General features: G+C 42.0%; 1 protein-coding gene across 6 annotated transcripts in view; it reads left to right on the plus strand.

Moving 5' to 3' along the window:
• The window catches only part of RAB37 (RAB37, member RAS oncogene family), a 147251-nt gene that overhangs the window by 104278 nt on the left and 15704 nt on the right, over positions 1-27269 (plus strand). For 4 of the 6 annotated variants that reach the window (XM_053708866.1, XM_053708865.1, XM_053708863.1 and 1 more), the window contains 5 exons: positions 1796-1862; positions 1936-1988; positions 5932-5997; positions 12800-12856; positions 12944-13020. In XM_053708866.1, coding sequence (XP_053564841.1) covers positions 1796-1862; positions 1936-1988; positions 5932-5997; positions 12800-12856; positions 12944-13020 — 320 coding nt within the window. Of the gene's footprint in view, positions 1-1795; positions 1863-1935; positions 1989-5931; positions 5998-12752; positions 12857-12943; positions 13025-27269 lie in introns of those variants that run through there. The other 2 variants (XM_053708868.1, XM_053708864.1) reach the window with 2 other exon arrangements.

The following is a 27269-nucleotide window of genomic DNA, read 5'->3' on the forward strand; positions in this document are numbered from 1 at the left end:
CTCAGAATTCGAGAGAATCAATACTTCACTTCAATTTCCAATAGATATGTCGCTGGCGATCTATATGGCTATTTCGAGAGGCAGGTAGTCCGCAGGTGCTCCTGCCTGTGTAGCAGACAGAACCTGAATCAGCGCCACAGCGATTTGTTCCCAAAAGGTGCTCTGCTGATAAAGGCCACCTAGGCAGAAACGCGTAGATTATCTCACAGTGCACCCCTAGATCAGCAGAGCGACCTCTCTAGGAAGTTACCAAGGAAGGGACCTTATCGCTGAGGAGTTGACTAGATCCGAGGACCATAACATTTAATATCAGCAGAGCGACCTGATGTAAAGCACCTTTTGGGAACAAATCGCTGTGGAGCTGATTCAGGTTCTGTCTGATACACAGGCAGGAGCACCTGTGGACTTACCTGCCTCTTGAAATAGCCCTATAGATCGTTGGGGACAAATCTATTGGAAATTAGTGAAGTATTGATTCTCTCGGATTCTGAGAAACTTCACGACTTGATTGGAGAAAACAAGCCGACTATTTTACCAATCAAAGAACCACATCAAAAACACGTGACCACTAATACGTAAGATTGTGCTTTATAATTTTTTACCAAACCCATAAGTGCAACAACGGAAGGTAATAATTTTTATACCCACTGAAAGGGACTAGGAAAACAAGAAGCGCAGACACTCGCCTCTCCCCTGCATATGAAAAGACCCATTAGACAACGAGGAGCCAGCAGGAATCTGTAGACATCAGTATACATCTAAAACTTTGGGGCTTGGTTAGGAGTCTGAAAATCAGCACATTATTTAAAAATAAACAAAACTACACATTTTTATAAAAACACTCCCAGATGGGCTTTATAATTAGATAATCTGCAAAACAAAATCTAGTGTACAATGTCCCTTTAACCTCCCAGTGGGGTTAGGAGAGAGATTTATGTATCTGAAATAGCTGGTTGCGCTCATTGAACCCCCAGCCATAATTAGCAATACCTAGGTATTAGGCTGTGTATGTGTATATATATATATTTATTAGCAGGTCTGCTTTACCTGCAGGCTCAGACCATTTTTATGGGCATGTCCTTGTGAATAACAGGTGATGGTTTTAATTAGCAAAACTGGCTATTTCAAATACAAAAATAACAATTGAGGAGCAATTTCCAAAGCCATATCAAGGGATATGAAACACAATTTGTTTCTTTCATGATTTAGATAGAGCAGCCATTTTAAGCAACTTTCTAATTTACTCCTATTATCAATTTGTCTTCGTTCTCTTGCTTTTTTAAATTTAAAATGCAGGAATGTAAAGCTTAGGAACCAGACCATTTTTGTAGCCACCAATCCGCAAGTGCTACCCAGGTGTTGAACAAAAAAAAATGGGCTGGTTCCTAAGCTTACATTCCTGCTTTTTCAATTAAAGATACCAAGACAACGAAGAAAAGTTGACAATAGGAGTAAATTAGAAATTAATTGCTTAAAATTGCATGCGCTATCTGAATCGTAAAAGAAAAAAATTGGGTTTCATATCCCTTTAAGTGGAAACACATTTTATAGCACAGTGTCCCTTTAATGTATCACTTTGACAAACCTTCAAGGCCCCCTGGTGGTCATAGATGCTATGTATATAAGCTATGTATATAAGCATACAACAATGCATGATGATATGTCATATGTTATACATTTAGTTAGCATTGTGTAACTCTGGCTTTGTGCAGACAGTATATATATATCTGTTAGTTATACTGACATATGCTCTTCTTTAACTGCTGATGAATATGACCTGTTTTGTACCCTTCAGATATGGGACACAGCTGGGCAGGAGAGGTTTCGCAGTGTGACACATGCTTACTACAGGGATGCACAGGGTGAGTGTGGGGCTGTGATTTGTTGTTGTGTTTTCTGTGGCAGAACACTGATGACATCACTCTCCTCCCATAGCTTTACTCCTGCTGTATGACATCACCAGCAAGAGCTCATTTGACAACATCCGGGTATGTAATGTGCTTTATACCAAAGTAACACCTACAAAACCATCAAACCACTGTGAGCTGCTTCCTCCAGCCTGTGCCATTTATGGTATTCCCCTATTTGTGCAGCACACATCTGTCTCCTGCAGCAATCACTGTCTGTATGGTTATGAAGCTTCTCTGCCTGCCCTCTAACCTTTTTGTATGTACTGTACATGGGCTGGAACATCCCAGTCAGGGCTGGCCCTTGGTGTGTGCGACCCGTGCGGTCGCACAGGGCACAACACGCCAGAGGGCGCTGAGGCGTTTTTTTTTTAAATTCAGTACCCACGATAGCAGCTGACACCTAGAGAGTTAACCAGTTTTAGTAAGTGACAAAGTGCACAGGGTCAGCATTAGCATTAAATCTGCACTATGCATCAGGCGAATGAACAAGCCCATACATTTGTAACGTTTGTTTATTGGACGTTATTGGCGAGTCCCCGCTTTCTTATTGGTTATTGGCGCTATAGGTTCTAAGAGGGAATTTAAAAAAAGGGTAGCCTGGAGACCGAATGACCCAGAGGGCTTTACTGTAATAGAACATCTGTAGGGACAACATAGGTCAGAGGAGAAATTGGTGACATCGCTGCCCACACTGCCCGGTGAGTCTGAAATGTAACCTTTCGGCGGCGGGGCTTCAGGCTGGCTATTTGTGTGTGTCTGACATTATCCGGAGACCCTAGGTAAGGGGGCGGGGTCTGACATCAGCTTAGGGAATGAATACTGATTGTTAATACTCTTTATTCCAATTAAAATAAAATGATTTTGGATAAGCACCCACAATGTTCACTTTCATGTTTATAAATGAATAACACTTTGTTCCTCAGGTAACCTATTTTTTGACATTTGTTTTATTATACACTTTGCGATAACCCACATTTATCAATATAAAGATGTTATTGAATTATTTTCTAGTCTCCTTAACCCTTTGATGACCGGGTTAATTTGTCTACATTGGAACATCGCACGATTGCGAGATTTCAATGATGGGATCGGGTCAGGGGGGCATCCCTTTGTCGCTAGGCATGCCCTCCAGACCGCGATCGCATCCAGGAAGCGCCGTTGGCTTCAGGACAGCCAAATGGCTAGGATGTTCTATTCCGACCTAACGGCGCTAACGCCCGGCACGGTTAGGACGGAATAGAATGCCATAACGGCCTTAAAAGGTTAAAGAGATTGTACTATGCAGTTCCATATTATACATAGTAAAACAACTATGCAGTATACTTTTTGTTGATGTTTAGGTGAACGTGGAGGGGGCGCCACGTCAGTAGCCTGCACAGGGTGCCTGAACACCTAAGGCAGGCAGGCCCTGATCCCAGTCCTTCTCTTTTGTAACTCTTAAGTGGATCCTATATTTCTAAAGGACACTCCCCTTTGTGTCAGTCCTGGCAGAGAGTCCCTCTCTGCTTATTGTAAAATCCATTACCTCCCTGATAGTGACCCACACATTTATCTGCTGTCAGTATTTCTGTGTAATTCTCCCCTCTGTCTCTCCCTCCAGCATTTGCTGTTTCTTTACTTAGATTCCCCCAACATTTTCACTTGAATCTTACATTTCTGCCTGCACCTAAAATTGTATTCTGAATCTCTCATCCGTCATTCAGTAACATTTTTACTTGCATCTCTTGGTAAAATGTCACCTTGTATTTCCCCTCTGTCTCTCGGTAACATGCCCCCTTGTATTTCCCCTCTGTCTCTCTGTAACATGCCCCCTTGTATTTCCCCTCTGTCTTTCAGTAACATGCCCCCTTGTATTTCCCCTCTGTCTCTCTGTAACATGCCCCCTTGTATTTCCCCTCTGTCTCTCAGTAACATGCCCCCTTGTATCTCCCCTCTGTAACATGCCCCATTGTATCTCCTCTCTGTCCCTCGGTAACATGCCCCATTGTATCTCCCCTCTGTCCCTTGGTAACATGCCCCCTTGTATCTCCCCTCTGTCTCTCGGTAACATGCCCCCTTGTATCTCCCCTCTGTCTCTCTGTAACATGCCCCCTTGTATTTCCCCTCTGTCTCTCGGTAACATGCCCCCTTGTATCTCCCCTCTGTCTCTCGGTAACATGCCCCATTGTATCTCCCCTCTGTCTCTCGGTAACATGCCCCCTTGCATCTCCCCTCTGTCTCTCTGTAACATGCCCCCTTGTATCTCCCCTCTGTCTCTCGGTAACATGCCCCTTGTATCTCCCCTCTGTCTCTCTGTAACATGCCCCATTGTATTTCCCCTCTGTCTCTCTGTAACATGCCCCATTGTATCTCCCCTCTGTCTCTCGGTAACATGCCCCCTTGCATCTCCCCTCTGTCTCTCTGTAACATGCCCCCTTGTATCTCCCCTCTGTCTCTCGGTAACATGCCCCTTGTATCTCCCCTCTGTCTCTCTGTAACATGCCCCATTGTATCTCCCCTCTGTCTCTCTGTAACATGCCCCATTGTATCTCCCCTCTGTCCCTCGGTAACATGCCCCATTGTATCTCCCCTCTGTCTCTCTGTAACATGCCAACTTGTATCTCCCCTCTGTCTCTCTGTAACATGCCCCATTGTATCTCCCCTCTGTCTCTCGGTAACATGCCAACTTGTATCTCCCCTCTGTCTCTCTGTAACATGCCCCATTGTATCTCCCCTCTGTCTCTCAGTAACATGCCCCATTGTATCTCCCCTCTGTCTCTTGGTAACATGCCCCATTGTATCTCCCCTCTGTCTCTCGGTAACATGCCCCCTTGTATTTCCCCTCTGTCTCTCGGTAACATGCCCCCTTGTATTTCCCCTCTGTCTCTCGGGAACATGCCCCTTTGTATTCCCCCTCTGTCTCTCTGTAATGTGTCCCCTTGCATCTCCCCTCTGTCTCTCTGTAATGTGTCCCCTTGCATCTCCCCTCTGTCTCTCGGTAACATGCCCCCTTGTATTTCCCCTCTGTCTCTCGGTAACATGCCCCCTTGTATTTCCCCTCTGTCTCTCGGTAACATGCCCCTTTGTATTCACCCTCTTTCTCTCTATAATGTGTCCCCTTGCATCTCCCCTCTGTCTATTGGTAACATGTCCCCTTGTATCTCCCCTCTGTCTCTCTGGAACATGCCCCTTTGTATCTCCCTCTGTCTCTCGGTAACATGCCCCTTTGTATTTCCCCTCTGTCTCTTGGTAACATGTCCCCTTGTATCTCCCCTCTGTCTCTCTGGAACATGCCCCTTTGTATCTCCCTCTGTCTCTCAGTAACATGCCCCATTGTATCTCCCCTCTGTCTCTTGGTAACATGCCCCATTGTATCTCCCCTCTGTCTCTCGGTAACATGCCCCCTTGTATTTCCCCTCTGTCTCTCGGTAACATGCCCCCTTGTATTTCCCCTCTGTCTCTCGGGAACATGCCCCTTTGTATTCCCCCTCTGTCTCTCTGTAATGTGTCCCCTTGCATCTCCCCTCTGTCTCTCTGTAATGTGTCCCCTTGCATCTCCCCTCTGTCTCTCGGTAACATGCCCCCTTGTATTTCCCCTCTGTCTCTCGGTAACATGCCCCCTTGTATTTCCCCTCTGTCTCTCGGTAACATGCCCCTTTGTATTCACCCTCTTTCTCTCTATAATGTGTCCCCTTGCATCTCCCCTCTGTCTATTGGTAACATGTCCCCTTGTATCTCCCCTCTGTCTCTCTGGAACATGCCCCTTTGTATCTCCCTCTGTCTCTCGGTAACATGCCCCTTTGTATTTCCCCTCTGTCTCTTGGTAACATGTCCCCTTGTATCTCCCCTCTGTCTCTCTGGAACATGCCCCTTTGTATCTCCCTCTGTCTCTCGGTAACATGTCTCTCTGTAACGTGTCCCCTTGTAACCCCTCTCTATCTCTCCCCCCCCCCCCCCCCCCCCACCGACATTTGCCTCTATCTCCCCCTTGATATAGCCAGTATCAGTTTCTCACATTGCTGTATGATTCTCCATTCCACAGGCATGGCTCACAGAGATTCATGAATTTGCCCACAAGGATATTGTCATCATGCTGCTTGGTAACAAGGTGTGTATCAATGTCCCCGGCTTTTACACCATACGTACACAGAGTGGGTAGCCATGATCTGGTACAGTAGTGAGAGTGACAGAGGTCACACAAGAGAAGTTATATTGTGATTTCTGAAATATAACAGAGAATCTTAAAGGAATAATTATGTTTTATGGTAGTGTTTAATAAGCACTTAGGTTCCTGTATGTCTTTATAGCACTAAATTTTAGTATGTTTGTTTAACTGTGTTACTGGATACTTTGAGGCTTATACATATGACTTGAGTAGACATTAGTGCATGTGTCAGGCTATTACTGTATAGTCCCAGATGTTTGTGTGTGTGAAACAAACCGTAAACTGTTTTCCGGGCCGGGCCCGCATCTTTATCAGCATCAGGTGGAGTACTGCTGTTCCAGAATTAAACAAGCTTAAATCAATGGCTGAGAGGCCCAATTCACCACAACCCTTTCTGGGACACTGCAAGGTAAATACAGTAGCCAAGCAGAGGCTAGTGGTAAGAGAGCAATGAGACTAAACTTAATAGCTAAACTCGCTCTAGTGCTTTAATCAGCACCTACAAAGTAAAAGAATAAATAAGTACTAGACTGTAACTGTAAATTCATAATCCTAAATACCAAAGGAAAACATACCTCCGTAAAAGTTTAGTCTCTCTGTGCAGACAAAGACAAACTTGCATAGTTGACTTAAATACAAATCTCTTGAGAGCAGAGGCATCCAAGGTAAAAGGCAGCAAGACAGTCTGGGTTAAAGCCTCACAGGGAAAAGCAGCACAAAATCAATTCATAAATGCACAGTCAAAAAACAAGCTAAAGTCTAATACCGAATCAGTCCAAAACAAGGGGTTAATACAGGAGCGAAGTCAGGGGAAGCAGAAATCAAACGAGTAGCCAAACAACAAACTCCCAGAGTAAGACGTCAGAATATTCAATACATAAGCAACATCATGCTGCAAACAGAAAGCTTATAAAGACTACTACAATGAATGCCCAATTTATCTTCTAGCCCTCCTTAAAGGTACAACACGCCTTACTGCAGCAGGGATAGAAATTACTCTCTAAGACAACTTCCTGTTATAACAGTGTGTCAGGGTATTACTGTATAGTCCAAGTTATGTTTGTGTGTGTCAGGGTATTACTGTATAGCTCTAGATGTTTGTGTGTGTGTGTCAGGGTATTACTGTATAGTTCTAGATGTTTGTGTGTGTCAGGGTATTACTGTATAGTTCTAGATGTGTGTGTCAGGGTATTACTGTATAGTTCTAGATGTGTGTGTCAGGGTATTACTGTATAGTTCTAGATGTTTGTGTGTGTGTCAGGGTATTACTGTATAGCTCTAGATGTTTGTGTGTGTCAGGGTATTACTGTATAGTTCTAGATGTTTGTGTGTGTCAGGGTATTACTGTATAGTTCTAGATGTGTGTGTCAGGGTATTACTGTATAGTTCTAGATGTTTGTGTGTGTGTCAGGGTATTACTGTATAGCTCTAGATGTTTGTGTGTGTCAGGGTATTACTGTATAGTTCTAGATGTTTGTGTGTGTCAGGGTATTACTGTATAGTTCTAGATGTGTGTGTCAGGGTATTACTGTATAGTTCTAGATGTGTGTGTGTGTCAGGGTATTACTGTATAGTTCTAGATGTTTGTGTGTGTGTCAGGGTATTACTGTATAGTTCTACATGTTTGTTTGTGTGTGTGTCAGGGTATTACTGTATAGTTCTACATGTTTGTTTGTGTGTGTGTCAGGGTATTACTGTATAGTTCTAGGTGTGTGTGTGTCAGGGTATTACTGTATAGTTCTAGATGTTTGTGTGTGTGTCAGGGTATTACTGTATAGTTCTAGATGTTTATGTGTGTGTGTCAAGGTATTACTGTATAGTTCTAGGTGTGTGTGTGTCAGGGTATTACTGTATAGTTCTAGATGTTTGTGTGTGTGTCAGGGTATTACTGTATAGTTCTAGATGTTTATGTGTGTGTGTCAAGGTATTACTGTATAGTTCTAGATGTTTGTGTGTGTCAGGGTATTACTGTATAGTTCTAGATGTGTGTGTGTCAGGGTATTACTGTATAGTTCTAGATGTGTGTGTGTCAGGGTATTACTGTATAGTTCCAGATGTTTGTGTGTGTGTCAGGGTATTACTGTATACTTCTAGATGTTTGTGTGTGTGTGTCGGTATTACTGTATAGTTCTAGATGTTTTTGTGTGTGTTGGGGTATTACTATATCGTCCTAGTTGTTCGTGTGTGTCGGGGTATTACTGTATAGTTCTAGTTGTTCGTGTGTGTCGGGGTATTGCTGTATAGTCCTAGTTGTTTTTGTGTGTGTCAGGTTATTGCTGTATAGTCCTAGATGTTTGTATGTGTGTGTGTCAGGGTATTACTGTATAGTCCTATCAGTGTGTGTGTGTCAGAGTACTAAACAAACTGCTAGGATTATACAGTAATACCCTAACTAATATAGTAATCCACTGACTATATAGTAATAAACTGACCCATCCAGAAACTGCTAGGACTGCACAGTATGTGTCAGGGTATTACTATATAGTCCCAGACATTTGTGTGTGTCATTAGTCCCAGATGTGTGTTTGTGTGTGTGTGTAAGAGTATTACTGTATAGCTTTAGCAGTTTGTGTAATATTCTAACACAGACACACACGCGCACACAAACATCTGGGACTATATAGTAATACCCTTACACACACACACACACACACACACACACACACACACACAAATATCTGGGACTACAGTATATAGTAATACCCTGACACTCACATCTGGGACTACAAAGTAATGTCCTGACACTCGCACACATCTGGGACTATACAGCAATACCCTGAAGCACACATCTGGGACTATAGAGCAATACCCTGACACACACACAAACATTTAGAGCTATACAGTAATACCCTGACACACACACACAAACATTTATCCTGACACACACACATCTGGGACTATACAGTAATACCCTGACACACACATATGGGACTATGTTCAAAGGGTACCAATGCTAACATTGGGAAAGTATATACATGGATAGCACTCTACAACACTGGATGAAAAGTATTGGTAAATAAATAAGTGGAAGAAAAAAGTAATTCTCTGGAAGAAGGGATTAAAACGTAAAATATAAGATAAAAACACAGAGTATATCAGAGCAACAGGAATAAAAAGTACTGTATCCCCTTGGTGATAGAATTCCCCAGTTAGACGTCTATCAACAACTAGACCTTTTGATAAAGCCGCAGGGTGAAACGTCAGGGGGAGCGGGGACGTAGTAGTCTCTCTCATTTTTAATTAGCAGTTGTGGTATATTATGTGCATGTAATCATCAATATTTTACTTATCCTTCTCACTTAATTACTATTGGCTGACGAATTGTGTTGCCTTAACTTTAGTTAATATAACCTGGTTTTAGAATTGACCCTCCTGGGATGCTGTTATGCCTAGATATTTAAGTCATGATATTACCAATATAACTACAGTCTCATTGTGGAGGTTGGAAAATGTCCAATAGAAACCTCAGTCCCTTATTTACCTGTAGGACATATTCGCTGTCCTTTACTATATGTGGAGTCGTTACTTTACGCTTTAACCCTGTTTTGTAAATTATCAGCATTATGCTACTGTGTTATAGCTGCAGTTAGCTTTGAAATTTACCTCCGCATCCGTATTTGTGGACTACTTAACGGGGTAGAATATTTATTTTTTTCACCTCTCATATCTGGTGATTTGTTAATTTGACTATACTTTACACCGTTATCCACTATAATTAGGTGCTGTTGCATTTTTGTCATTCTCAGTAACATTGTAACACTCTCTAGATGTTGATAGACGTCTAACTGGGGAATTCTAGCACCAAGGGGATACAGTACTTTTTATTCCTGTTGCTCTGATATTACCACTCTGTGGTTTTTATCTTATATTTTATTTTTATCATTTATTTAGTATTAAAAGTTAAGTTTTAATCCCTTCTTCCGGAGAATGACTTTTCTTCCACTTATTTATTTACCAATAATTTTCATCCAGTGTTGTAGAGTGCTATCCATGTACATACTTTCCCAATGTTAGCATTGGTACCCTTTGAGCAATTTCCCTTTTTATGTACAGCACCCCTCCTCTACAATATTTCATAGATGAGTATATATTATAGAATACCAATGATATAGGATACAATACGTGTAGTGCCATCGCTTTTTTCTTTTCTCTCTCAAGACATCTGGGACTATACAGCAATACCCTGACACACACATCTGGGACTATACAGCAATACCCTGACACACACATCTGGGACTATACAGCAATACCCTGACACACACATCTGGGACTATACAGCAATACCCTGACACACACATCTGGGACTATACAGCAATACCCTGACACACACATCTGGGACTATACAGCAATACCCTGACACACACATCTGGGACTATACAGCAATACCCCGACACACACATCTGGGACTATACAGCAATACCCCGACACACACATCTGGGACTATACAGCAATACCCCGACACACACATCTGGGACTATACAGCAATACCCCGACACACACATCTGGGACTATACAGCAATACCCCGACACACACATCTGGGACTATACAGCAATACCCCGACACACACATCTGGGACTATACAGCAATACCCTGACACACACATCTGGGACTATACAGCAATACCCTGACACACACATCTGGGACTATACAGCAATACCCTGACACACACATCTGGGACTATACAGTAATAAAAATACAGAAAAAAGAAGACTGAGGAGGTGCCTACGGCAGTCTGTAGTCTAAGTGATAATAATTTAGATGAAATACTTCAGATTTGATCAATAAGTATTTATTACTGACATAAAAAAATGACATAAAATTCCTCAAATTTAAATTAAAACAAATTATAAATATTGAGACACCGGTGTCTCAAACTTTAAAAATTAAAAGTACTTATATAGTGCAATAATAACATGAAATATCTTTTCCAGCTTATCACAATGACTCTAATTTCATATATGGTCAGAAAAATGAATTATGGCAATTACAATTCATATATAGTAACTTTAAAATGCGGCAAATCCATATATCTCCAACTTCATATATGTAATTAAATATATTACGGCAGATTGATAGCGTACACCACTATATATATAATAATAATAGAGGATACATAGATCCCAACTATGCGATTGTTAGGAATTGTAGTTGTAGCTTTAGTCTGTTCTATTTGAACAACAGTCGGTTAGATGGTCTGTTTGTCTGGCACATTTAGCTGAACATAAAATGTATCCTAAGGGAGCGGTATGCTGGAGAATGTTATTTACTACCAGCAGAGTTCCGCTGAATGTTTTATCCGTCTTTGTCACACTCTGTTGGAATTTTAGCTCATCTCTTCTTCCTAGTGTGTCTGATTGCTAGTAGCGTTCTCTGTTCATCTGGTGTAGGTGATCATGAGGGTTCTCTTTACCAATCATCACATGGTTGAAGTGCGCGCACTATTTGAATATGAATGTTGGACGTTCAAATTTTTTCCCCCAAACTCCTACCGTTTGGTCAGTCTACCTCCTCTTATTCGTGGAGTGTTTCTTCAACTGATATTGTGGTTCTGGGAGTTTATGTAGTAGTCCGTTCTGGATCTCTAGGATACATTATATGTTCAGCTAAATGTGCCAGACAAACAGACCATCTAACCGACTGTTGTTCAAATAGAACGGACTAAAGCTACAACTACAATTCCTAACAATCGCATAGTTGGGATATATGTATCCTCTATTTTGGAACTATATTGAGTCATATTATTCTATATAGTGGTGTACGCTATCAATTTGCCGTAATATATTTAATTACCATATATGGAGTTGGAGTTATATGGATTTGCCGCATTTTAAAGTTACCATATATGAATTGTAATTGTCATAATTCATTTTTGTGACCATATATGAAATTTGAATCATTCTGATAAGCTGGAAAATATCTTTCATGTTATTCTTGCACTATATAAGAACTTTTAATTTTATATTTATAGTTTTGTTTTAATTTAAATTTGAGGAATTTTATGTCATTTTTTTATGTCAGTAATAAATACTTATTGATAAAATTGAAGTAAATGAAGTATTTAATTTATTATCGCTTAGACTACAGACTGCCGTAGGCGCCACCTCCGTCTTCTTTTTTTCTTCTTCTTTGTATCTATACAGTAATACCCTGACACACACACGCGCGCGCACACACATTTAGAGCTATACAGTAATACCCTGACACTTACACACACACACACATTTGGGACTATATAGCAATACCCTGACAGCAGTACCCTGACACACACATCTGGGACTATATAGTAATACACTGACAGCAGTACTCTGACACACACATCTGGGACTAAACCCTGACACACACACACACATCTGGGACTATATAGCAATACCCTGGTGCGCACACACACACACATCTGGGACTATATAGTAATACCCTGACACACACACATCTGGGACTATATAGTAATACCCTGACACACACACATCTGGGACTATATAGCAATACCCTGATCCATGCAGTAACTGCTAGGTCTATACAGTATGTGTCAGGGTATTCCTGCCTGGTGCTAGAAATTAGTGTATGTGTCAGGGTATTGATGTGTGTGTGTGTGTGTGTGTGTTGTTGTCTTGCTATATATCAGTGTATTGCTGTATGGCCATAGATGTTTGCTGACATATGTCATGATCACTGTATAGTCGGAGTTCTCTGATTGTAGGGCTATCAAAATGAAATCATAGAGGTTTGCGGTCCATCTGGTTACAGAGCGACGTGACAAGCGGACGAGTCATCAGGACGGAGGATGGAGAGTCGCTGGCAAAGGTCAGAGAATTTAGCAGAATGTATATACTGTATGTTTGGAGTAATTGCAAAGGTGCCAACCCTTAACCCTTATTATCCCTCCTCTAGGAATATGGTGTGCCCTTCATGGAGACCAGCGCTAAAACTGGCAAGAATGTGGAGTTGGCGTTCTTGGCAGTTGCCAAGTGAGTATGTGCGAGGTCATCACTAGGTTTTAGCTTTATGGTGACACTGTGCTCAAAAAAATTTTTTTTCACCCATATCAAACTGCAGCATTTATACACAGTGGCATTTTTTGCATGAAAAAATATGTAGTAAAAACTTTTTTTATATTTAAAGGGATGTGAAACCAAAAAAATGATTTTGTGATTCAGACAGAGCATACAATGTTACAAAATAGTTTCCAATATATTTATGTTTTCAAATTTGCTTCATTCCCATGATATTCTATGTTGAACAGATACCTAGGTAGGCATCTGGAGCACTACATGTCAGGAAATAGTGCTGCCGTCTAGTGCTCTTGAAAATGGAAAACATTCTTGCAAAACTGCTGCCATATAATGCTCTAAAAATGGGATAGCTCCTAAGCTTATCTCCATACTTTTCAACAAAGGATACAAAGATAATCAAAGTAAATTAGAAAGTTGAATGCTCTATCTTAATCATGAAAGAAAAAAATTGGGTTTCATATCCCTTTAAAGTTAAACTAATTTACCAGCATCAATTAGTGCACTTCATAATAGTGCGCTTATTACATCATATCAAAGAACCTATTACATGCAATACGAGTGGAGTGATATGTGCTTTAAGATGCTGATGTGACTATGTCGGTATGACAACACGCCCCATGAAGAAAAGATTCGGGGAGCAAATCAGTAACATAAAAAAAAAAACACAAGAAGAGATTTACAGCAAGGCAAAAACATTACCAATGTAGCTACAAATTTTTTTCTTGCTAAAAAACGATTCCAACCTCAATGATCTATTTTGCTTTGGATTAGAAAACATAATTTATGCTTACCAGATAAATTCCTTACCTTCCTGGCAGGGATAGTCCACAACTTCATTCCTTACTGTTGGGAAATACAACACCTGGCCACCAGGAGGAGGCAAAGGCACCCCAGTCAAAGGCTTAAATATCCCCCCCGTCATTCTGCAGAGGGAACATGGGAGGGAACATGGAAAAGTAGGAGAAACATCAGGGTATAAAAGGTGCCAGAAGAAATAATATAAAAAGGGAGCCACCTGTCAAAAAAAAAAAAAATTACGGGCGGGTTCGTGGACTCTCCCTGCCAGGAAGTTAAGGAATTTATCTGGTAAGCATAAATTTATATTTTCCTTCCATAAGGCAGGGAGAGTCCACGACTTCATTACTTACTGTTGGGAAAACTATACCCAAGCTCCAGAGGACACTGAATGAATAACGGGAGGCAACAGAAAAAAGAGGTGGACCCTATTCTAAAAGCCCAAGAGGAAGCCACTGCTCTAGTGGAATGAGCCGTTATCCTCTCAGGAGGCTGTTGTCCCGCTGACTCATAAGCTTAACGGATAACACTCCTCCACCAGAAAGATAGAGAAGTCATGTAGCCTTCTGCCCCTAACGCTTCCCCGTATAGATGACAAACAAAGAGAAAGATTGCCTGAATTCCTTAGTAGCCTGCAGATAGAACTTCAAGGCACGAACCACAACTATATTATGAAGCAAACATTCCTTCACTGAAGGAGGATTAGGACACAAGGAAGGAACAACAATTTCTTGATTAATGTTACGATTCAACACCACCTTAGGAAGGAACCCTAGTTTAGTACGTAAAACCGCCTCATCAGCATGAAAAACCAGATAAGGGGGATCACATTGCAAAGCAGACATCTCAAACTCTGCGCGCAAAGGCAGTAGCCAACAAAAAAGAACCTTCCAAGATAACAATTTAATATCAACAGTATGCATAGGCTCAAACAGAGCCTGCTGTAAAACACTTAAGAACAAGATTGAGGCTCCAAGGTGGAGTCCCAGATCTAAGTATGGGTCTGATCCTAGCCAGAGCTTTAACAAATGACTGCACATCCGGAAGCTCAGCCAATCTTTTGTGCAGTAACACCAACAGGGCCAATATCTGTCCCTTCAGGGAACTAGCAGATAGTCCCTTCTCCAGTCCATCCTGGAGGAAAGCTAAAATTCTGGCAATCTTAATCTTATGCCAGGAAAAGCCACGCTCTTCACACCAGTACAAGTAAGTCCTCCACACTTTATGGTAGATACGACGAGTAACTGGCTTACAAGCTTGAACCAGAGTATCGATAACACTCTCAGAGAACCCTTTTTTGGCTAAGACTAAGCGTTCAATCTCCACACAGTCAGCCTCAGAGAATCTAGATTTTGATAAACGAAGGGACCCTGTATCAGCAGATCTCTGCGACAAGGTAACCTCCACTGAGAAGATAAGGACTTCCCCACCAGATCGGCAAACCACGTCCTTCGCGGCCACAATGGAGCAATCAGAATCACAGATGCTCGCTCCTGCTTGATGCAAGCCACCACACGAGGGAGAATTGGTAATGGAGAAAAAAGATAAATGAAAATGAACCTCCATGGTACTGATAGGGCATCTATCAATTCCACTTGAGTATCCCTTGACGTCGACCCGTACCTTGGTAGCTTGGTATTGAGACGGGATGCCATGAGATCTATTTCCGGCGTCCCCCACTCGCTGCATATCTCTGCAAACACCTCGGGGTGAAGAGACCATTCCCCTGGGTGAAAGGATTGCCTGCTGAGGAAGTCCGCTTCCCAGTTGTCCACAGCCGGAATGTGGATCTCTGACAGCGTGCATTTTGTTAGTCTCCGCCCACTCTAATATCTGAGATTCTTCTCTCATCGCCAAGGAACTTCTCGTTCCCCCTTGATGGTTGATATAGGCAACCAAGGTTATATTGTCTGATTGGAATCTGATAAACTGGGACAAACCCAGAAGGGGCCAAGCCTTCAAGGCATTGAAGATTACCCAGAGTTCCTAAATATTGATCTAAGGGAGGACTCCTGGGTCCACAGGGCTTGCGCCTTCTTGGCACCACAAACGGCTCCCCAGACGGAAAGGCTTGCGTCATTCACAAGCTCCCAGGACGGTCTCAAAAAACACGTGCCTTGGGACAAATGATCTGGACAGAGCCACCAGGAGAGCGAATCTCTCGACAGGCTGTCCACAATCTGAGACAGATCTGAATGGTCGCCGTTCCATTGTCTCAGCATGCATAGTTGTAAGGGTCTTATATGGAATGATGTCCATGCAGGACACCATGAGTCCCATTACCTCCGTACACTGAGCCACTGAGGGTCTCGAGGAGGCCTGGAGGGCAAGACATGCAGAAGTTAGCTTGCAACGTCTCTGATCTATGAGGATATGGAATATATATCCATATGGAGTCTATTATAGTTCCCAGGAAATTCACCCATGTACTTGGAGTAAGAGAACTCTTTTCCAAGTTTATCTTCCATCCATGTGATCGAAGAAGACTGAGAAGGGACTCCGAATGTTCCTCTGCTAGACGAAAAGATGGTGCCTGTACCAATATATCATCCAGGTAAGGCGCTACTGCAATACCTTGTGTTGTGGCAATGGCTAGAAGAGCCCCCAGAACCTTTGTAAATATCCTTGGAGCAGTAGCTAGGCCAAATGGAACAGCTATGAACTGGAAGTGCTGATCCAGAAAAGCAAACCTCAGGAACTGAAAATGTTCCCTGTGAAGGTATGCATCCTTCAGGTATATTGTGGTCATAAACTGTCCTTCCTGAACCAGAGGCAGGATTGACCGTATTGTTTCCATCTTGAAAGAGGTAACACTCGGAAACTTGTTTAGGCACTTTAGGTCCAGAATTGGATGAAAAGTTCCCTCCTTCTTTGGAACCACGAAAAGGTCTGACTAAAACATTTTGAGTTAAGGTTAATTTATAGAAATATTTAATCCAGTCATAGGATAATAGACAATATCTAGTGAATAGTAATTCATCTAAATATCTCTATAGCCTGCTTTATATTTCATATTGAGTATTGCTACTAGACATATATATTTGGTCATAATTAATACTTTTTCTTCTTAAACGGGAAGAGTCCACAGCTGCATTAATTACTTTTGGGAATTCAGAACCTGGCCACCAGAAGGAGGCAAGGACACCCCAGCCAAAGGCTTAAATACCTCCCCCACTTCCCTCATCCCCCAGTCATTCTTTGCCTTTCGTCTCAGGAGGTTGGCAGAGAAGTGTCAGAAGATTGAAGATAGTCTCTCATGGAGGGTAGTACTCTTCTAAATGGGACTGGAGTTTTAAGTAATCCTGTCAACCTCTCAGTGAGGGATTGGATGAAAGTTAGAGTCCGGAGATGCAGGGGGAGTTCTTCTGCAAAACCATCCCGACTCATGTTAACAGCTCCTGTGCTTCTGTGTTGACGAGTTTTGCTGCCTGTATTTATTCACTCAAGTCCATGTCAGAAGCGATGCTACTATCTGTCACACTTGAAGGGCTGTGTTCCTGGTCCAAGGCGTAGATTCCGATTTCATTTCATTTTATTTTGATATGTGAATGTAATGTTAACGAAAGAAGACAGGGCCCCAGAGTGGGACTCCTTTATCTTAAATTGAATCAAGGGTTAATATCTCCTGAGGGGGGTTATTGAACAGGGGGGACTTTAATCATGTTTGTGATGTGATTTTATCTGTGTAGTGATACTTGGGCTCATGGCTATTCGGACATAACGGCCTTATATCATCAGATTGCGTGGTCCTAGGGACTGGCGCTTTTTTTGGCTTACACAATGCACCTCGTGACTGGGTGTGGTCATGTTGTATTCCATTTGTTTGGCAGTCGTGGTAGCATGCCTGATGCTAGTAATTGGTCAGGAGTTTGTTCCTCGTAGGCCCTCTGTTCTTTCTTGAGACACACGTTGCCAGCCCTTTTTGGGCTGGGTCTGTTTCTCGGAGTGGGGTCTGACCGTGTACTTCTGTTGGCCCTGTTATCCTCCCTGGTGGGGGTTTTTCGGGTGTTCCTTCCTCCGCCGGATTTTGAGTGGTCTCCAACACGGCTTTGCTGGTGGTTTAACTGATGGGCAGTTACCTTGTTTTCTTTTTTTATACTGGTAATACCAGGCTGTGGTGCCTTTCGAAGGGAACGCCTTCTGTACCTGCCCTTTGTTTGCATTCAGTGTCCTCTATAACTTGGGTATTGTTTTCCCAAAAGTAATGAATGCAGCTGTGGACTCTTCCCATTTAAGAAGAAAAACTTAAATTATGATTACCTGATAAAAAAAATTTCTTCTTACGGGAAGAGTCCACAGCTCCCCGCCCGTGTTTTATCGATGAGGTGGCCGTAGTTTTAGTTTCTTCTTCTGGCACCTTTTTCACCCTGATATTTCTCCTACTGTTCCTTGTTCCCTTGGTAGAATGACTGGGGGATGAGGGCAGTGGGGGAGGTATTTAAGCGTTTGGCTGGGATGTCTTTGCCTCCTCCTGGTGGCCAGGTTCTTAATTCCCAAAAGTTAATGAATGCAGCTGTGGACTCTTCCCGTCAGAAGAAAAGAAAATTATCAGGTAAGCATAATTTTAATTTTTTTCTGCATAAATATAATCAACGTGTTTATAGAGATTAACTGGTCAGAACTCAGGAATTAATTTTAAGGACCACTGTAAGTTCAATGTAATTTAGTTTTATTTTTTATTTTATTCTTTCTAAACATTTTTTACATAGGATGTCATTATGACTTCCCTACCTGATCCCTGCAATCTTATTTGTAATAAATAAATATTTCTTAACCCACTCCGTGGGTATCTGCCGCTGCTATCCAATCCGGTGTGCAAACCACAGTTGGAAGATGGCGGCCGAATTTTGAACAGCGCATGCGCGAGATTGTGCAACGCCATCGACACCGTCACTCCCTTCCAGACCTGCTCCGACAAAGAAGACCTGCTCTATCGATCTTACATAATAAGATCCGTCAGCGCATTGATAGGTAAGTCTTGCAGAATCTTCCTAGCTATAACGAGCATCATTAAAAGTATCTAAATGCAATACATTTTGACGCTATAGATAAGGACGGGAGGGATTATATTTTTTGCTTTCAGCGTAGAAAGCTTGGTTACACGATTACATCGATTGCAAATGCGCATGCGTTATTGCCTATGAGGTGCTGGTAATTACGGATTCAGTCGTACAATATGCGCAAGCGCTATTTGGGCCGTTTTTGTGCGCATGCAATTGTATACCAATTTGTAATATAATGAGATACAAAAGCCGCGAAAACTATTTGGTTTATTTTTACATACACGTAGTTGCTTAAATAGTGGGCAGGATTGCATGACGTTATTTACTTTTAAAACCATTTTTTATTTTTCGGCTGACGCTTCGATTTGCAAGAGATTGAGGTTGGTTATTTTAATTTTAGAAAAGTGATTTAGAATATGTGTTTTATTTAGACCAAAAATGTGAAAAGTTTGTAATCCTTTAATTTGAGATTAAATATTAATGTTCATAATAATTTTAACTTCTATATATCTCATAAGCATTTTGGAATACACTACAGAGATTATATAACATGTCACTGGAGTGTATTGACAAATTCTACCATATCAGAATTGATATTGCTGGCGCTAATTTTAGGATTGATTATTAATATTCATAATTCCATTAATCAAAAATATTGTTACGTAAATATATAACACGTTAGAGTTTACTGCTGAGTTAGAATTAAATACCTAGGATATATAACAGAAGAGTAGGAATCTGCCCCTGGGCGGATGACACTTGAATCCTATCCTGTATCCTTGAGATACAACCTCCAGGACCCAAGGATCCTGTACATCCTGGGACCAAGCGTCTGAAAAAAGAGACAGTCTGCCCCCTACTCGATCCGATCCCGGATCGGGAGCAGCCCCTTCATGACTATTTTTTCTCGGCGGGCTTCTTAGTCTGATTGGACTTATTCCAGGAATGAGCTGGCTTCCAAGTATTCTTGGGCTGCTCGGACTTGGAAGAGGACTGCTGTCATTGCGACTTGTCAGCACGAAAGGAACGAAAATTAGACAGTTGCCGTACCTTAGGCCTATTCTTCTTATCCTGCCGTAGGAAGGCACCTTTCCCTCCGGTAACCGTAGAGATAATGGAGTCCAGCCCTGGATCGAATAAAATCTTCCCCTTGAAGGGAAGAGAAAGGAGTCTGGATTTAGAACTCATATCCGCAGACCAAGACTTCAACCAGAGAGCCCGGCGGGCTAGAACCGCAAAGCCAGAAGCCTTTGCATTCATGCGAATCTGCATATTCGCGTCACAGATGGAGTTAGCAATTCTCAGTGCCTTAATTCTCTCCTGTATATCCTTGAGGGGAGTCTCCACCTCAATGAGCTTCGAGACAGTATTGCACCAGTAGGTAGCTGCTCCAGCAACCGCGGCTACAGCTGCCTCCGGTTGAAATAAAAACCCTGTATGTTGAAACATCTTCCTCAAAAAAGTTTAAATTTTTTTATCCATAGGCTCTCTACAAGAAGAACTATCGTCAAGAGGGATAGTAGTATGCTTAGCCAGCGTGGACATGGCGCCATCCACCTTCGGAATGGAGCCCCACAAATCTAATTGAGAGTCAGGGACTGGGAATAATTTTTTTAAAGTAGACGAGGGGGAAAAAGAAGTTCCTACTCTTACCCATTCGTTACTAATAATGTTCGCCATCTTAACTGGCACAGGAAAAGTTAGAGGGACCTTCCTATTTTCGTAAACCCTGTCTAATTTAGGGATCTTAGGCTCCTCAGGGAGTGGAGCCTCTGGAACCTCTAGAGTAGACAGAATCTCCTTTAATAAAAAACGCAGATGCTCAATTTTAAATCTAAAGGAGGGTTCCTCCGCTGAAGGAGGTTTAGTAACTGAAGTCTCCAAAGCTACAGAGGTTAACTCATCCTCGGATAGCTGGGATATAGTAGCTAAATATGACAAATATTTAGATGACTCTAGGTCAGGAGAACTATGTTTACCCTTTCTCTTGCGTTTGTTAGAGCGCGGTAAGGCACTCAGGCCCGCAGACACCGCTGATTGTAATTGCACAGTAAAGTCCGCTGGAAAAAAGCCCCCTCCAGATGGAGGATTAGTTGAGTCGCGTTGAACTGCATGTGGTGGGGGTAATGTAGAAAGGGTAGTAATTTCTCAGGACCCAGATTCCTGAGAAGTAGACGGCTCAGAAGGGCTAATAGCGCTATGAGTATTAGCAGGCTTGTCTCCCTTCTTAGACTTTAGAAAAGTGTTTAGGCGCATGATTTAGAAAGAACATGCACAGCAGTAGGGACTTCCTGTTGGAGGCGGGGCATGCAGGTGGTTGCAGGTAGCTGCAGGTGCTGAGGACGCTCCGTGCCTCTGGGAGAGGCCCAAATCAATTTCCAACAGATGCACTGGTTTCCCTTGGCCATATCCAGGCTTGGGAACATGGATTACGATCCAGCATGGGAAGTCCGAGTTGCAGCCTAAAAGTGCACGGTGGCTGGTGCACGCCATTTCCACAAAAAACTCCCAGTTGATAAAATATCACTATTTCAAGATAAACCCTCTCTTATATCTAAGGCCTTACACCAGTGATTGTCAACTTCTTTACCTACTATACCCCACACCTAAAGGCCGTCTGTGGAGAGACTCTAAGCTCACCTGCACAAGAGCTGTCTTCTGGATTGAGCATACCTTCACGCCGTCATACAGGTCACAGATCGAGGATCCTGGCACTCACCTGGTTGAGTGCGCGGTGTACCTGGCGGCGGTCTCTCCGCTAGTTGGTGGTGTTGTCTGGGGCATTTGGAGTTCCCGGTGCAAGCGAGGAGGGAGTCTCCCTCTAGGGCTGAGAGCGGAGCGGTGGCGGCTTGGAGACCGACGCAAGGAATCTCGGCCCCTGGTTGGGCAGACAGCGGAGGTGATCCCGCCCCCTTCAACCCGAGTCATCGAGGGGCGACGCAGTACATCGGCCCTGGTTGTGGTGTGCTCGGTCCCCCCCTCGCCGAGGACCGGCACCTCTGCTGTGGAGGAGTACCAGGGTTGTTCGCTTGTCAGGCTGCAAGTTCCCCCTTGCAGAGGTTTGTCAGATTGGAAAGCAGTGGGGGTTTGCTGTGAGCGCAGGGCATCGAAGTCTGAACAGACCGGCAAGGCACCTGGGCAGAGTAACAGCGGCAAGGTACTGTACTTTGACATTTCTGAATATATGCTGGCCCGGACTAATTTCTATGGGTACACTGAACGTACATATACAGCCTGCTTAAGTGTCCTAAAGCCTTTCTCATTCGACCTATTGGGCCTTGTGGTTGGAGCCACAGAGTGTTTGGACAGCTTAAGACCGTCTGAAAAGATTGACTGTGAAGGCAGTAAAGACTCTGCTGTAAAAATATCATAATCTGAACTGAATTGCACTAGGAGAAAGTTGAGGACCGTTTATGCATGCATAGTCTGCCTTAACACAGTTCTCTCTATCTAGATGTTTTTTGGTATTATTTATATATTATCTATATATACCCCGTAGCAAGTACAAACCATCTCTTGTCTCAAATTACTGCTTTTGTTTGACTGCAGGCTGAAGGGAGATAATATAAACATAAAAAGGTGATTACAGAAGGGCAATAGTTATTAGAATACAGTGGCTATATGTAACTCTCTCCTAATATCACCAAGGCTTCTACAGGTGTATCCTTGAAGAATTAATAACCTTAAATATTAGGCATTGGTCCACATCTTAGCAAATTAAGTTTAGAATTATATATTAGAGTGTTCAGACATACACAATCTGTATTGGGTATCATCTATTGTGGGGTTATAGATTGGAAACTGGGTACTCACATTGACACATACTTTTTTTTTTTTTTGGCTTCTGTTTCACTTAATTAAAAGGGTTTAGAAGTAAAGGATAATTTTCCCACACCCCGGATTAAATTAAAACATTGAGATTTGAAGATTAACAGCGACTCTTGATTTAAAATATTGTATCACTTTCTGGAGAATAAATTGTAATAATATATACTAAGAGCTAGTACTCAAAGCAGGGCTACACAAAGAGTTTCACTTAAAGACAAGCTACTAAGGTATTGTTAGTTTGTGTGTGTTTTTTTTTTTTTTTTTTTTTTTTTTGCACCATTGTGCCAAATCTTCCAGTTAGATAAACATTGGTTGTGCTCTATTCATGGATAAGTACATGCAGCAAAGGAGTTCTCCTTCCAATATGCCCCCCAAATCTAGAGAAAAGAAGGGGAGCAGCAGGAACTTGGACTCTAGCGCGGTATCCCCTCTGGATAAGAGTGTCTCCAATCCCTCCCCCAATAATTTGATGGAATTTGCAGCTGAAGTAGCTAAGATATTGACGCCGCAATTTGATTTGATCAAACAGGAGATCAGAAATGAGATATCAAGCCTCACTTTGGAGGTTAGACAGTTTTCATCTAGACTAGATGAAATAGAAAATCGGATCTCAGATTTAGAAGATAGACTTAATGTCAGTGATCCGATAATGGACACGCATAGCAAAGATATTCTCGCGTTGCAAGCCAAAGTGGAAGATCTTGAGGATCGTTCGAGGCGTAATAACCTCAAAGTAATTGGCTTGCCCGAGTCCTCTGAGTTTCAAGATTTGATGAATTTTGTCACTGTCACACTACCACAGGCCCTGCAGATCCCGGCTCCTGCTGCTCCCTTTCTGATTGAAAGGGTTCATAGGATAGGCCAAAGGCGCGAACAGACTGAGGTCTCGAGACCTAGGCCAGTAATCTTTAAATTTGTCAATTTTCAGGACAAATTAATATTTCTCAGGCATTACAGGAAATGTGGTTCTCTCTCTCTGGGCTCACACAAACTATTATTGTTTCAGGATTTCTCTTCAGAAACGTTAACCAAAAGAAGAGATATGTCCTTTTTCTATGGGAGGCTACAGAAAGAGAACTACAATATTAGGTTAATTTACCCAGCAAAGCTAATAGTGCAGAAAGACGGCAGTACACACACTCTTAACAATGTCATGGAGGCAGGGGTCCCATGAGTAGGTCTTGAACACAATGGGAAGAAGGTTTTTGTTCATAGAATCTGAATATTTTTATTATTTAAGAGTTAATGGAATGAGTAGTATGGTTCTGGAGTTTAAGAATAGGATAGTTGTAGAAATGGTATTTTTTATGTTGGTCTCGGGGTCTGTGTGGGTGCGGGTCGTGTCCAATTGTTGTGTGTTGGTTTTTTTTTTTTTTTTTTTTTTTTTTTTTTTTCTCTCTCCCTCTCTGCTTCCTCTCTCTCTCCCCCCTACTCCCTCGCTTATCTCCCTCCCCCTCCCTGGGTTTTGGTCATGGTCCATTGTGGGGATGGGTCTCCATTGCATTAGGAAGAAAAATGCTGTGAATCCTTTTTTCCCACCATGATTGATATTAGATCAGTAAGATGAATAGTACCGATGATGATGAATAGTACTGATGATGTTTAATCTTAGCTTCTTGTCTTGGAATATAGGGGGCATCAATTCACCTATTAAAAGAAAAACTGTAATAAAACACTTGGGTAAATTCAATCCGGATATAGTCTTTCTACAAGAATTGCATCTTGAAGCTAGGGAAATACCTAAACTTAAATCTAAGTGGGTAGGAGAAGTGGTGGCAGCGCCATTTACTTCCAGAAAGAGGGGGGTGGCAATATTATTGAGTCGTAAGCTAGAATACAGGATAGGTAATGTTGAACGTGACTCTGAAGGGAGATTTTTAATATTGGAGTTGGAAATTAAAGGCATTAAATATACACTTTGTAATATATATGGCCCTAATCAAGTTGACCAAACTTTTTGGTCCGTCCTATTGGTAAAATTACACAGCTTCATAGGAGCGAATTTAATTATCGCAGGTGATCTTAACTTACTAGCAGATCCCTTTCTGGATAACTCTAATAACAAGATGATAAACAGCAGAGGTAAAAAAATGAGAATATTTCAGAGATTATGTTCTCATCTGGGGATGGTTGATTTATGGCGAGTTCAGAATCCGGATGTGCGTTCTTATACGTGCATTTCGCATGCGCAGCGATCTTTTTCCAGACTAGACTATTTTTTGATTTCAGAAACCATGCTAACGCAGAGCTGGACCACCAGAATTGAAGACATAGCTATTTCGGACCATGCGGTTATTGTATTGGGGCTTAGGGCCGCAGGAGGACGGCCTGGTCAGAACTACATTTCTTTCCCTAGATATCTGAGTAATAATATTAAATTTCAGAATTTTCTTCGATTGAAATGGGCTGAATATCTCAATAATAATCATAATTATATAGATAAGACTGAGATATTCTGGGAGGCTTCTAAAGCCGTTCTACGCGGAGAGATTAAGTCCTATACACTTTACCTGTCAAAAAGTAGTAGTATAGGGGCTAGACAATTAGCTAACCGCGTGAAGAATACATATAGAGCGTATATTACTAGGCACACGAAAGAGTGTTGGGATGCCTATGTCACAGCGAAGACACTCCGGGATTTATTCCTGAAACAGGTTAGTGCCCAGGAAGAACTCAGAATGAAAGCAAGGTATGGAGGGTTCACGGGTAGATCAGCAAAGTTTCTAGCAAGGTTAACTAAATCTTCTCCGAGATACGCAATTACCGCTATTAAACAAGGAACCTTGAGATACACAAGTCATACTGATATAGAAAAAGTATTCTTTGACTTTTTCCAGGATCTATATACTCAAGAGCCTATTAATCTACAGAAAAAAGAGACATTTTGGGGGAAGATTAAAACCCCACGTATATCTATAGAAGCTAGAGATGCCATCAATGCTCCTATAACGGAAGAAGAAATAGTGTGGGCAATTAAAAACGCGAAACCTAATAAAGCAGCTGGTCCAGATGCCCTACCTATAGAATACTATAGAATCCTCCAACCCCAGGTGCTTCCTATATTAGTTAAGTTATTTAATTCTTATTTTTCCGAGAATACGAGATGTTCCACATCCTTCACAGCTGCAAATATCTCACTGATCCTTAAAAAGGGGAAAGACCCTGAATTACCAAGTTCCTATAGACCTATTTCGGTTTTAAATACCGACTACAAGTTGCTTGCGTCTATCATAGCCCTACGATTGAAACCTTATATGGGCGATTTAATTCATGAGAATCAGTCTGGCTTTATGCATGGTCGTAAGTCGACAAGGAATATAAGGAAATTATTAATCCTGATTGAATCTTTTTGGAATATATATAAAACTAAGGAATCTTATGGAAGCATTGACAAGGCTATTTTGACAGTTGACGCAGAAAAGGCTTTCGACAGGGTCAGTTGGGATCATTTGTTTTCTACATTGGACGAATTTGGGTTTTTGGGTCCTTTTAACAATTATATACGTTTAATCTACAGTACCCCCTCCTCTGCGGTAATTATTAATAATACCTCTACTCAGCGATTCAATTTATTCAGAGGGACTAGACAGGGCTGCCCACTTTCCCCCTTCTTGTTTAATCTCAGTATAGAACCACTGGCTATTCTAATACGGCAAGAACTAGAGGGTATTTCATTAGCGCGCGAGAAGTTGATTCTTCTTCTCTACGCAGATGATCTCCTCCTATTTCTATCTAATCTTGCAGTGTCATTACCTATCCTACAGAGTATCACCCAAGAGTTCGGGGAAATCTCAGGGTTTAAGATTAATACATCTAAATCTGAGCTTATGTGGATAGATAAAAATCCCGCACTGCAGCTGAATCACCCTTTTAGGGAAGTCCCGCAGATTACATATTTGGGTTTACGACTATCTAGGAACCCGGAGGAATGGTATGGACTAAATTATAGGTCAGTATTGGACTCCTGTAAGAGTAAACTAGATGAATGGACTAGGCTTCCTATTTCACTAACAGCCCGGGTGACGCTGATTAAAATAATCATCTTTCCAAAGCTCCTCTATATTATGCAAAACATTCCATGGTTCCTACATAAGAGAGACATTACTATATATAATAAGGCCTGTTCCAAATTTTTATGGAATGGCAAAAGACCGCGGATTGCTGTAGGTAGGCTTATGAACTCTAAGACATCAGCAGGTTTGGCACTCCCCGATATTCAGACATATAACCTGGTCATAATAGCTAGATTCGCATTTGATTGGTTGACTGGGAAGGAGCAAATCACGTCATTTATGTGGGAATCACAGCTCGTGGCCCCATTTAAATTGAAAGCTCTGTTACACTGTCCACTCACCTCACTTCCTTCTAATATATTTTACTTAGACACCCTGAAAAACGTCATTATTGCCTGGCAAAGACTATGCGCAGAAATGGGCAACTCACCCTATGTTTCACAATATCTACCTATAGCGGGGAACCCAGAATTTAGTCCTGGCCTCTTGAACCGGATATTCATAGACTGGGAATCTAAAGGCCTCCAAACCTTATGTCAGATGCGGGACACGGGAGGGCATACAT

The sequence above is a fragment of the Bombina bombina genome, chromosome 1, assembly GCF_027579735.1.
Source record: "Bombina bombina isolate aBomBom1 chromosome 1, aBomBom1.pri, whole genome shotgun sequence".
NCBI lineage: Eukaryota > Metazoa > Chordata > Amphibia > Anura > Bombinatoridae > Bombina > Bombina bombina.